At 39.6% G+C, this 13,091-nt stretch overlaps 1 protein-coding gene across 1 annotated transcript in view; it reads left to right on the top strand.

Moving 5' to 3' along the window:
* Nucleotides 1–8,325: 8,325 nt before the first annotated feature.
* The window catches only part of plekhh3 (pleckstrin homology, MyTH4 and FERM domain containing H3), a 41,402-nt gene continuing 36,636 nt past the window's right edge, over nucleotides 8,326–13,091 (top strand). The window contains 1 exon segment of the mRNA XM_057346178.1: nucleotides 8,326–8,895. Within this exon segment, the coding sequence (XP_057202161.1) occupies nucleotides 8,761–8,895 (135 nt within the window). The 5' untranslated portion in view covers nucleotides 8,326–8,760.

A 13,091-nucleotide genomic window follows, 5' to 3' on the forward strand; every position in this document is an offset into this window, starting at 1 on the left:
TACTTGTCAAATATTCAAGATTTCCATTAAATATGCAGCACTTGCAGGTATCACTGACCTTTCCATAAAGAGGAAATAACACTGTAAACAAAATAACTCAATGAGGAACAGGGCATTGTCTCTTAAACTCAACATGTAAGGGAAATGTCAAGTTGACACACACAGGCAGTTTGGTTTGCTTTGTTTGTCATGTGTCAGGTTTACGCCATGCAAAATGGTTTCTATCTAGTTTTTTAATACCAGGCTGTAAAGCACCTTTGGTTGAGAAATGAAACCACTGACCTTCCGTGATGCTTTTGATCAGGCATAACAGTCATGCACATGGGAACTATACATTCACATCTAAATCTACACACTTCCTGTTCCCCATTATTAAGTATTTTTATGGCTTTAACACACTTACACACGTTGAAAATGTCAGTATTTTTACACACTTTACTAGTTTTTTAAAGTTTATCATATGGGTTTGAAACAACAAGGTAAACAAATAAAATAAATTGTCAACTAAACACATTGCAACGAGTGTGCCCTTTTGTTCTATTCTTCCCCTTTCCTAAACACATTTTTTTAATCGGATGACTACTTGCCTATGTTTATCTGACAATCTATACACTCGTACAGTAGGCATGAATTGTCCATATGGGTATTTTAATTTCTCACACCATTTACCCATTGGTTACACTTATCCCAGAATCATTCTCTAAACATTCCCAAGACAGTTTTGCTGTTGCCTGGTCTGTCAGAGCTATAAGATGAACGATGTGTGTCACCATTACTAAACATAAATCAAGTCTTTGTAGATGTGTAGATCTGAAACATCCAGAGAGATCAAGACCAGATCTGGCTTAAGATTCTAAAGTTCATAAAAATTTACGTGACTGGAATGTATTCATGTCAAACAAGTCCTTTGACTCTCAAACCCTTCAGCTGTCCTATTGCCCAGCAGGGGCAAACAGAGACAGGGTTACCTGAAGCCTCTCCGTGGCTCACCATCCACTGACACGACAGCTGCTAAAACAAGATAACTGTGGAGAAGTTTATCGGGCAAATAAACAAATAAATACTCAATGGTTGGCCACCTGCCTACCGCCATCCGCCACAGAGCAAGAAGCCTGGCAGTATTAGGCAAATGTCCAACTAAAAAAGAAAAAACACAACTTCTTCCTCCTAAATGTCTGAATTTCCTTTCAAAGTGGCATTTTATTTAATAGGCAAGCAATACTCGTATTTTTTAGTGATTTCAGACGTGGAGAAGGTTAGCGTGCTAGTCTGCTAACTCTGTCAGCAAGAGTTTCAATAGCAAGAGCATTAGTGCGCAAGCGGTGTAAGCAAGTATTGTATTTTACAGAGCCCAGACTCGTTCTGTCATCAAGTTCCACTTTACAGTTTTAAATAACCATGACTCCAGCTCAACTCACAGGCTAGAATAGTGTTTGCCTTATCAGGGTGTCAATAGCCATCAACCAACACCTTTTAAATGAAATTAGCATGCATGCATTCTCTCTATGATTGACTCGCACGTTACTGCACGAGCGGGTGGAACGGTATTCGGGATTTACGTATGGGCCAAATTTGCAAGCGTTTGCAAATGCATACATAAGCATGCAAAATGCTACCATGACACACTCCAAAATACAGTGCCACACAGCCACACAAGTTGGACTCAAACGCTGAAACACAATCCTAGTAACCGCTGCCAAGTAAGATAGTCAGCAAAGCACTGTCAATATCAAACAAACACTTTGGCGTGCAAACAAATGGCCAGACCGAACATGTGCGACATTGTGTGCATATAGCCCATACGTTGCCGTGGAGGTATATTTTAGTGTAAGCAGTGAGCGGACGTCTTTGTTTGGCATCAATGCCTATTATGCATGCAAACTGAGCATAAAAGAGAATGTGTGTATATGATGCATGTGTTGTGACCTGCTGAGCAAACATTTGAAATATAAGGTGTCTGAGCTTTAAGCTTTAATCCACCATCCTCAGTCGCTACTGCCTGAATTTGTTACAGGTGCTTGAACCTTTGTAAAACAGTCTATGTGAAAAATTTGTGTGCGCTTGAAGCTTCCCTGAACTCTCTTGGTGCAAAATGATCCAGGGAGCTCGTGGACTGGACACCTTGCCAACTGTTTGACCCAGAATTTCTTATTCTTGGCTATTTGGTCTGTCTCTTTGCATAAGCGCAGTGGTGCACAAATGTATGTGAAGATATGTTCCAAAAACATAGACAGGTAACCTTTAAGGCAACATACAAATAGTCAAAGAGTCCTCTTAAAGAGATGGTTCAACCCAAAATAAAAATTCTGCAATCATTTACTCCCCATGTCATTTTAAATCTGTATCACTTTCTTTCCTCACCAAAACACAAAAGAAGATATTTTGAAGAATATTGTTAACTGGTACGCACTGACTTGCATTGGTTTTGTGTCCATACAATAGAAGTGAACGGGTGCCAGCCTTGTTCGTTTAACAACTTTCTCAAAAATATATGTTGTGTTCTGCGGATGACAGAGAGTCATACAGGTTTGAAATGACAAAAGAGTGAGTAAATGATGACTGAATTTTCATTTTTGGGTGAACTATCAACACATCCTCACTCCCGACTCATCACATATTTACGCTCGGTCAGCACCCTTCGGCGTCACTTTTGAACGCAAAGGGTACCCCTTTGGCCTATTTAGGCAGCAACAAAAGTAGAAACAACAATTGCCGTTAGCATGTTGCTACGCTAACAGCACAAAACAGCTAATTAGATGCCTAAATTTGAAATCAGACTTTGCGTCAGAAGTGTGTATATAATGCCTTAAAATACTACATCTGTAGGCAGTTGGCTAGGTTTTAGTGTGCTTACAGTATGTGTCCTTGTGTGCATGTCTGCCTAAGCAGTGAATGTCTTTCATTAACAGAGTCATAAGTGCTAAGGGTTTTGACCACAATAGCTTGTAAATTTAACACACTTCACTGATGGCTAACAGTTTAGTCCCACCTCAATACTGAAATAGGTTTCATTCAGCCATATTTTTTAATGTCTGTGTATACAGGGTGAAATTGCAGGTTTCTATGATTATTCACTGCAGGCCACCCTAGCCTTAAGGCACGAGGCATGGGTTTTCTGAGGCCATATGAATAAGAAATCACAGCCAAGCATGGCAGCTAGAGACCTGGGAAAGCACACAAACATAACACAGACGTGGATTTTCATTAAGTTGAACAGAGCTACAGAGTAAAGAGCCAGAACAGTCCTCAGTGTCCAACATTTCAATCCTGTTTCTTTTTCTCTTATAGCACATGGATTAAAGTTTAAATCTTTACTATTGACAAGGTTCAATACTCCGTGTCACACATATATATACACATACACAGAAGTTCAGGGATTTTGGCAGCTCTGTACGAGTTCTGAGTACTTTCACACAGTCTGAAGGCTATAAATAGAGCAAGGCCTCTGGATGACTGCCCACCCTTCCTTAACTCTTAATAACCAGTGGGTCTACCCTACAGTTACGGTCCATGTACTTCTGCTCACACGCAAACCAGTAAGAAAGGCTCTTTTAAGTAAGCATATTCCATAATTATCAGTGTAATTGCCAACGCATGCATAAACAGACTGGCATTTGAATTCTGCTAGACACATTACCGAGGACATTTACAGTTTCACGAGCCGACAAAAATAAGTCCAGGCCTGGTGTCTCGCGATTAAGTGATCACTTTGTAATTTCCAAAATCAGACACAAAAATATTGGCAAGAGAGGAGAGGAAAGGGGAGGTGAGCGTTCTAGTCGGGCTTATCTTTTTTCCCTCTTTAGTGTGCACATACCGTGCAGCATGAGGGCATCTGGATGCGGGCTCTTTCTCCCGGCTTGTTTTGCTTTGCCACTGTTTTGTCTCATTCCTCATGTGCTTCATCCAACCCTACTTAACTTTGTGTCTGTGTTTGCTTATGCGCACACATATCTGTCCGTTTCATCCTGGTTATTGTTGTATGACTCCGATTCGAGACATTGATAAGGCTTTTGTTTATGTCCTGCTTTCTGCCTTTAATTTTCTAGGCCGGCTCACAATGGACAGAAATCAGCCACTATCAGATAGCAGAGAAATTTCTCAGATCCTGCTCTGTCATTACTACGACCGTAAGAAACATTCATCTGAAGGAAATGCCAGGATGTTCACTTTGAATGGTGTTAACTGCACACAGCGTGCAGAAACGGAACGACTCGCTTTCTTTCTCAAGAGTAAAACAACTTCCTTAAAAAGAACAGCAGGAGGGTGCGTAAGGGAAATGGTTAAGAGGGGCTCATGGGCAGCGAGTGGGGTTCTGTGAGAGGAGAAGGGCATTTGGGAGGGGGGAGAGGAGGAACTGGGGTTAAAGTTGAAGTAATGGAGACCATGAAGGGAGGTGAGGGGGATGGGTGCAGAGGTCAATAGTTTATGGAGAGAATATTTTTTCTCCTATGTGCCCTCTCACTGACACCTCTCTTTCCAGAGAGAGGGGAAAGACACACAACACTGTTATATTACTGAGGACATCTCATAGACTACCATTGTTTTCTTATCAGGCAAATATTACATACTCATGCTGTATTTAGATTTTTTCCCCACATTTTAGAAATCAAAATCATAGAATAACAGAATTGCAACTGTGGGAATCTTTTGAAAAGCATAAAAAAATAAATGAAATCTGTTATATTTTAGCATCTTCATAGTACTCACCCTTTGCCTAGAAATTGCAAAATTAAAAAATTTAAGAAGTTAAGAAATTAACCTGGGATGCTTTTTAAACACTACTGAAAGAATTTCCATCTATGCTAGACTCTTTTTGGCTGATTTTAATTCATTCATTTGACCAAGTAAACCATTTCAAAAATATTTTTTATAGAAATGTAGTGTTCTAATGAAAGAAATTAAAATGTTGGCACAATTATTGTCTACAAAAGTGGTTTTAAACATTGAAACAAACACCTTGAGATGAAAAGTTACTAAACTTTTGACTGGTAGTGTTTATGTTGGTGGACAGCAGTAAATCATCTCTGTAGATGCAAACTCAGAAAAATAATAATATTTTGTTAATTATCCTCGACTTAAAGGTCCAGTGTATGACAGTTAGTGCCATCTAGCATTGAGGTTTCGAATTGCAACCAACTGCTCACTCCACCCCTCCCTTTCGAAGCACTACGGCGGCTGATACAGAACTAAGATGTCGTCAAGTTTTCGCTTCTTTACAGGAGATAACATATTTATGAAACGCGCTCTGTAGAGCAGTTTGTCTGTTTAGGGCTACTGTAGAAACAACATGGTGAATTCCATGTAAGGGGACCCACAGTGTATGTAGATAGAAATAGCTCATTCTAAGATAATAAAAACATAACGCTTCAATATGTAAGCTCTTTATACACCTCTGAACACATAGTTATGTATATACTGTATATTGCATTTCTGTAAATCCTTCCAAAAAATTAATGCAATGCAATCTAATAGTTTCTTTTTATTATGCTAAATACAAGTACTCCCAAAAGTTAAAATGTATGTTGTGTATACACACTTTTTTCATTATTCATATGTTTATCATATTACACTGTTTCATCGGAGGCGCGCACACATGACCCCCAGTTAACTTCCGGTTTGTGTTTGGCTAGTGTCTAATAATACAACTATTTATATTTATAATTTAATTTATGTTAATATTAATTCATATTATTATTTTATTGTATAATAATTATATTAAATAAAAGATTTGTTGAATTTTGTTGTACGTTCATTTTATTAAATAAACAATTCGTTGAATGGGTCCTGCAGTTCGGTCGCATTTAAACAAACAGTATGGTGCATTGATATCTAGCGGTTGAGCTTGGTATTGAAGTGTAATTTCAAAATATTGGAGAGACAAGTTTAGACAAGTAACGGTTCTTCTCGGTTTCTTTTGCTTGTTATCAGAAATAATCTACAGGCACTCTATTGTTTGTGAATGTTTACCGGATGTTAAGGTGGGGTCACAAAAGTGTGCATGCGCAGTAACGTTTGTTTATGTTGTTAAGATGAAAACGTTTCTCAAATAGCAACAGCACCATTCTCTAACAGCCTGGAAAGACCTCACAGACAGGAAATTTCAATCATACCACAACGGGACCTGAGACTACAGGAGACAAGAAGAATTACTTTGAGAAAAGACCAAAAGTCAAAGGTGTGTCTGACTCTAGACTTTACTAAATAAACCCAAGATATGTCTCTTGCGTAAAAAAAAAGTAGAATTACACAGTGTGCAAATCTGTTGTATCAAAACTGAAAACCAAAAGAAGACCCTTAAAAACTACATTCAAGGGCCCCAAAAGTGTATTCGATATGAAATCGAGACAGAAAACTGAAAACATCAGTGTGGTCAAACTCCTCTCACTCGCTTGTCTTTAGGCGCACAAGATGGGTGATAATGACAGTCTGTTTTTTCTTGTAAACCTCATTCTCTCACAAGCCATATATAGACACAAGACTCCCTTTTTCATCTTAGCGTGGGCAGAGAAGAAAAAGGGAGAAAGTGAGAGAGCGCTCTAAAAATAAAACATCTGTTCCAGGAGCAGGTCAGGTGGGAGGCAGGTCTGACGCTCCATGACGGGGAAAACGAGAAGACAGGAAAGTAGTTGAGGAAGGAGCCGCGAGGAAAATAATACTGTGCTCTGTTAGACAGAGAAAAAGAGGAGACTACGGAGGAAATAGAGAGATTGCAGGTGGCCTTTCATTGGACAGCACACTGCATGCCATGCTCCTCACAATGTGTGCGAGTGTGCGTTTACGTGCAAGTGTGTTTGGTAAAGCCACGGCAGACTTGAAGACAAACAGAAGGGCCAGCTTACAGAATGATGAATGTGTGGAGAGAGTCGGAGAGAGAGAGAGAGAGAGAGCAGGCACGGAGGGGCCCTGAAAAATATCATGTGTCATCAGCGTGCATATGTGTGAGCAAGGGTGTGTGTATGGTGTGTTTTTCGAAAGCATGATTTATGGGTGTACATGACTGAGTGAATGAGCAGGGTTCTGCGTGAGACTGAAGGAAAATAAGGATTAGGGTAAGAGTGGAAAAACTGACAATGTGTGATGGAAAAAGAAAACTGAGGCACAGCTGGTAAAAAATACTCCCAATGAGAAAACGGTTACGACGGAGATATTAACTGTGACTTGACACTTAATTGTTGTCTTAATAACAGAATTTAACTATTCAATAACTAAAATTCAACATTCTATGTAACTAAATCAGATTTGGCAAAAACATTCATTGTGATGAGTTATTTACCAGAGGAGGACGGGCTTTTCCAGATGAGTCTGGTTCACCTATTTGTCCCACTTCATCTAAACATCTTAGAGAGTTTCATTTCTTGCAGCCTTTGTCTTGCTCACCGTGTACTCAGCTGCTTTGAGACGAAATGCACTGCAAAAATTGCAATACAAGAAATAGACTGTTCTGTTGGTTAATCTAATTTTGAACGTTTCTTGCATTTTCATTTCCATTTTAACGTTGATTCACTTAATGCTGACACCAAGCCAACTGTTTTTTTTGGAAGAGATGTAAAAGGGATTTTGGGGTAATCATGCACATACCAAAAAAAGTAAGGGGATCTTCAGAGCTGTTGGAAGCTACACGAAACGTCTTTCTGGTGATCATACCATATTTTTCTTTCTCTGTCTGTGTCCTCTGTCACGCCTCTCTTCAGAGCCTCTCGTGACAGGAGTTTCCTGGAATAAAGGAGTCCATCTGCTTTTCATTCAGGCAAGTAATGTGTTTCAGGAGACTATTACCCCCAACACACACACACACAGAAACACAAAGTGCTCATTCACTCCTTTGCCCAGAACTTCACACTTGTTTGTTAATGTAACTGCACAATCATCACCTCCTAGTTTTATCCAAATAGAAGAAGCTGAACCTTACATTGCCAGTCACTTGAGTTTACCCTCATTAGTTGGGACAAGTACAGGCTGCATAAAATCCAGCATAAGACTTACATACTGTTATTATTACCTCCAGACAAAACCCCTGACAGCTTGTTAAAATGTGCAATTTGCTTATCTATGGTCTAAATTTGAGGTTACAGTATTGGTATTTGACATTTGTTAAAGCAATGGACCTTCAGAGTCGTTTCTAATCCCTTCAGCAACGAATTGCTTGCTTCCATTTCCTGAAATGCTCTGCTCTGCTGCTACCTCTGCTTCACATGTGCACTGCGCAGCCAGTCAGCCAGGGGCGGAGCATTTTCTGGGCGTGTGCGCTGTAAGCCAATCATCCTCCGAGCCTCAACACATGGGGTGATACGCCACGCCCCCGTCATTCACGCTTCAGAACGAGGCAGCATGCTGATATCCCGAAGAACCAGAAGAGAAAACAGCGGATAAGACAGTCAGATGCACAACGCGGTGCATAACGCCTAGTAAAGTTCATTTTAGTTACTCTTTGCTCAAATTAGACACGCGTTTGGATTTACTCCGTCAGACAGACCTAACGTTACTATTTGTCATTTTCGTCACACAAATCCCGAAAGCAGAGAGAGCACAAAACCTTACTTTTCCCCTAAGCAAGATTGTGTTGCTCTTATTTTCTCTTAGTTTCTATCATTTCCCGTTTATTTGTTTCGGGGTCCATCTTTAGGAGTGTATTGTCCTGGGACAGGACGTTTCATGCGACTCGACATACTCCATCTGACCCCTCCGCGCGACCGCACCGGGACAGTGGCTATCACGGGACATTTACCGATCGAGACTGGACTACACGCCGTAATTTGAATGCCTTTGCCGGGACTTTGCTGGCTTGTGTGCTGCAGACAAGGCTTCAGTTTGTTGGCTCGGGATCATGGGGAGAAAGAGGAGGAAGAGTCTTTCGAGTTACGCAATCAGGACGGGCAAACGCAAACGGGACGGGTATGTATGTAGATAAAACTAAGGCTGTGTTGCAAATTTTACAGAGCCGACTATAAAGACAGCATTTTTGAAAATCACAGACGCAGTTTGCACGCACCTGCGATGCTTAAAATGCTCAAAGTAGACAGACGTTAAGAAGACAACCACAGGCTTAAAGAAATGATTTGTATATACCTGAATTATGATTTTCTTTACAGCAAAGCATACCAGAAGAGTGACAGAAATAGGCTTGTGGCTAAGATGCAATGATGTGTGCATGCAAATATATTGATTTGGTCGTGGTGGAAATAGTGTTAGTATTAGGACACCAAAGTTATTCTAGCAAAACTAGTTTTACAGGTCATATTTCAATATACAGTATATATACAATAGACTGTATATTTCACATAATACAGGCTTTCAATGATGTAAGACTTTTATGTATAAACACTTTGTATATATGTGTTTTAAGGATTTCATAGCAGTCCTAAAGGTGTAACTTTGGTAACAAAAAACTGTTCATTTTTGGCAGTTAGACAGTACACAGGCACACACACACACACACAGGCTTTGGTTGACTATCTCCGTGGGGACAGTCCATAGGCGTAATGTTTTTTATACTGTACAAACTGTATATTCTATCCCCTATCCCTAACCCAACCCCTAAACCTAAAGATCATAGAACACTTTTTGCATTTTTAGATTTGTAAAAAATATTGTTCTGTACAATTTATTAGCTTTTGTGCCCATGAGGACCTCAATTTTGGTCCCCACGGTGACACGAGTCCCCATGTGTTGGTGTGTATTCAGGTTTAGGTCCCCACGGGGATATACAAACATGAACACACACACACACGCACGCACGCACGCACGCACGCACACACACACACACACACGCTTGTTTGGTTACCATCTTTTACAGGAACAATCTATAGATTTCTCCTGTCATTTAGCAGACTTTTATCTTTTATCCAAAGCGACTTACAGAGAGTTCAGGGAGCAATAAGTGATGTCATAAAGGAGAAATAATACAATAGCTGCTAATACAAAGTTACTAGTTTCAACAAAAGCCAGACCAATAGGACTACGTGTTGAGAGAAAGAGAGAGGGGTTCGTTTTTTTATTTTTTATAGATAAGATAGATAACGATTTTATACTGTAGAAACTGTATTATGTACCCTAACCCTCACACAAACATGTCTGTGTTTGTACATTTTCAATTAAATAATTAAGTTTGATTTATAAGTTTTTTTCCCTCATGGGTACCAAAAAATGTCCCCGCATAGTCAAAAATGACGTGTATTACTATCTTACATATCACATATTACTTAATGTGTGTATGTGGCCCCACACCACATACACACACATCAATGGATGCACACTGATCTCACACACACAAAAGCCTGTTGTTTATGTTTAATTAACAACTCATTTAGTATACTGTGTCTGTATAGCAACCATGTGTGCTTAAAAAAGGAAGGTACAAATGAAAGAACAGGGAACATGAAGGGTTACTGTGAGATGTAAAGAATAGTCAAGTTGATTCAGCTGAGCCAGCAGTACAATTCCCCATCTATTTTACGCCTCTGTGCAACTGAACACATCCTAATGATCAAATATTTATGAATGTGTACTCTGTCAGTAAAATCTCTGGTATTGATCCCAACTTTTAGACTAGGTTTGCAACAGCCAACTAACCTCTCTCTCTCTCTCTCTCTCTCTCTCTCTCTCTCTCTCTCGTGTTCTCGTTCTCACAAACACACACTAACACTGTATCGTGATATGTAAAATACACACTTTCTCCAATGACCCAACACCCATTTATTCCCTGATTTTCCACAAGTCTACAGTCCATATCACTCCTAAGATAAGCAGATACGAAATGCTATTGACATGTCTGAACTTATACACGCACAGAGAGTCATAAATGAGATTCCCGTTGGTTTTCTAATCAGGAGTCATATATTGTGTAACTGTGTGTTACGTGTGTGGAGTCATACACAGAGCCATTCAATATAGGAAACGGCCTGAGGGGCCGTTTGCGTGATGGACTGACCTCTTATCTGTCCCCACCTCAATGTTTAACTCGCTCATTCTGTGTCTTTCCTCTGCGGACAAATCACCCTAAAATCAATAATCCCCCTATTTCCCTGTATGAGTCTTTCGCTGTTAACCGCCTGTGTAAAGGATTTCTGTATGTTTGAGTAATGAGTGTAGAATATAGGAGGTTAATAGGTCAATATACACCCTCCCCACCCCAGTTTAGTGGAGTATACTCATTGAACCGGTCTTTCTTCGTTGTGTGTGATGTAATAGTTAGATAATGTTACAGAATCAACCGACAGTCTGCTGCATCTTTAGGTATCGTGTATACAGTGTTGAAGAAGCTTAAAGACTTAATCGGCTATAACTGTTTGAATGGCTATTGTGATACGATTTCAACTGGTCGAGTCATTGTTTTAGGGCACACGAGCCATTCTTTATTTGACAGGGCTGTTGCACCAGAATTTACTTTGCTCTTATCACCGATACCACGGTGCCATCATTGATTACTGATAATGGATATTGATATCTAGAGTGCATCTGCAAAACCAAACTTCCTCCTCATGCCCGGCAGGATCAATAACCCGAGCAACAATCCTCAAATGTCCTCTGTAGGAGAGACTCGCTGGTTGCTGCTTACTTACACTTTGTCTTGATAGGTAATGTGTTTTGTATTGTATTTGGAGGTGTTTATCATTACTTTGTCTTTTGTGGTCGATCAGGACTTCCCAAAAGTTTTTGTCTGCTGATTAATTCTAAATGTTTTTTTTTTAATTGAATTTCCCCCTATTTTTATGTTTATGCATTTCAGTTCCTCCATGTACTTTAATGATTGCAAATCCCTTGGCTTGGTGTTGGCCTTTAGCATCATCTCTGAAATAGCTTTATCCTCTGCGAGCTAAATCAGTTTATTGATTAAAGTAAAAGTGACTTCACACAAGTGCTGTAGGAAGTTTCACTCGCTGTAGCCAGATCGCTTGATGTTTTCTGCCTCATCACAATGAAATATTAGCGGGAAGCTTTTCTCCCCTGGTGGGACATAAAAGCAAATACTTGAGAGAAAGCTGACGTGGAAGGTGCCGAGAGAATTTTGCCAGGTTTGACTGAAGTCTGGGAAAGCCCTCTCCGGAAACTTCAAGGTTGTGTTTACACAAAGACCTCCTCCACCACACCCAGCCCACTATATGCGTCACACTCGAGCAGGTGGTTGGACCCCACAGACGTACAGTGTGTGTGTGTTTGGATGCTTCCTCTGTACAGCGACTGTTAACGGTCCTTGTTTCTGCCGCTGGAGACCGCAGCCGAATGCATCCTCTTGACAAATCCACCTACAGCTTGCTCGCATGTACATGCAAGGGAAAGTTCAAGGAAGAATAAATAAACGGTCATTGTTTACTCATCCTCATGTTATGCCAAACCCATATGTTTTTGGTTTTAAAATATCGTTTTAAAAGGAGGATATTTGATTTAATTCAGTTTTATTTGTATAGCTTGTCAATAGCAATCAATAATATCTCATAGCTTTGAATTATACATTTTATTTTAAGTGCTATAAGTGCTGTGTATATCAAATGTTTTATGTGATGTTCATTGGTAATATTTATTGTAAAGTGCGACAAGTTACTTTAAGTTGATGACAAATACATCAAATTTAAACCTGAAGTGAGATGAACGCATTGCATCGGAAGTTCTTGCATAAGTATTTTATGAAACAAACATGTAAACTGAGAATCATAGAACGATTCGATCATGAATCAAACTTTTTCTCTTGTTCAACTTACTGATCTGCTTATTGAGGTAATTCAGATTTTAGTAGATCTTAGTTTTATTAATTTCGTTTCTGTAACTTCATATTTTTATGCTTTTTGGGTTTTGGCCCTTTAGAGCTTAAAGGGACAGTTCACCCAAAAATGTAAATTCTGTCATGAATTACTCACTCTCTAGTTGTTCAAAATCTGTATTAATTTCTTTGTTTGGTTGAACACAGAGGAAGATATTTGGACAAATGCTTGTAACCAAACAGTTCTGGGACCCATTGACACCACAGCAGGAAAAATGACAATGGTAGTAAAAAGTGCCCCAGAACTGTTTGCTGTCCTACATTCTTCAAAATATCTTCTTTTGTGAACAAAACAGAACAAACAAATTATAAAGTAATTTTTCCTACTATGGTA

This window comes from Triplophysa rosa, linkage group LG11 (genome assembly GCF_024868665.1).
Source record: "Triplophysa rosa linkage group LG11, Trosa_1v2, whole genome shotgun sequence".
Classification (NCBI taxonomy): Eukaryota; Metazoa; Chordata; class Actinopteri; order Cypriniformes; family Nemacheilidae; genus Triplophysa; species Triplophysa rosa.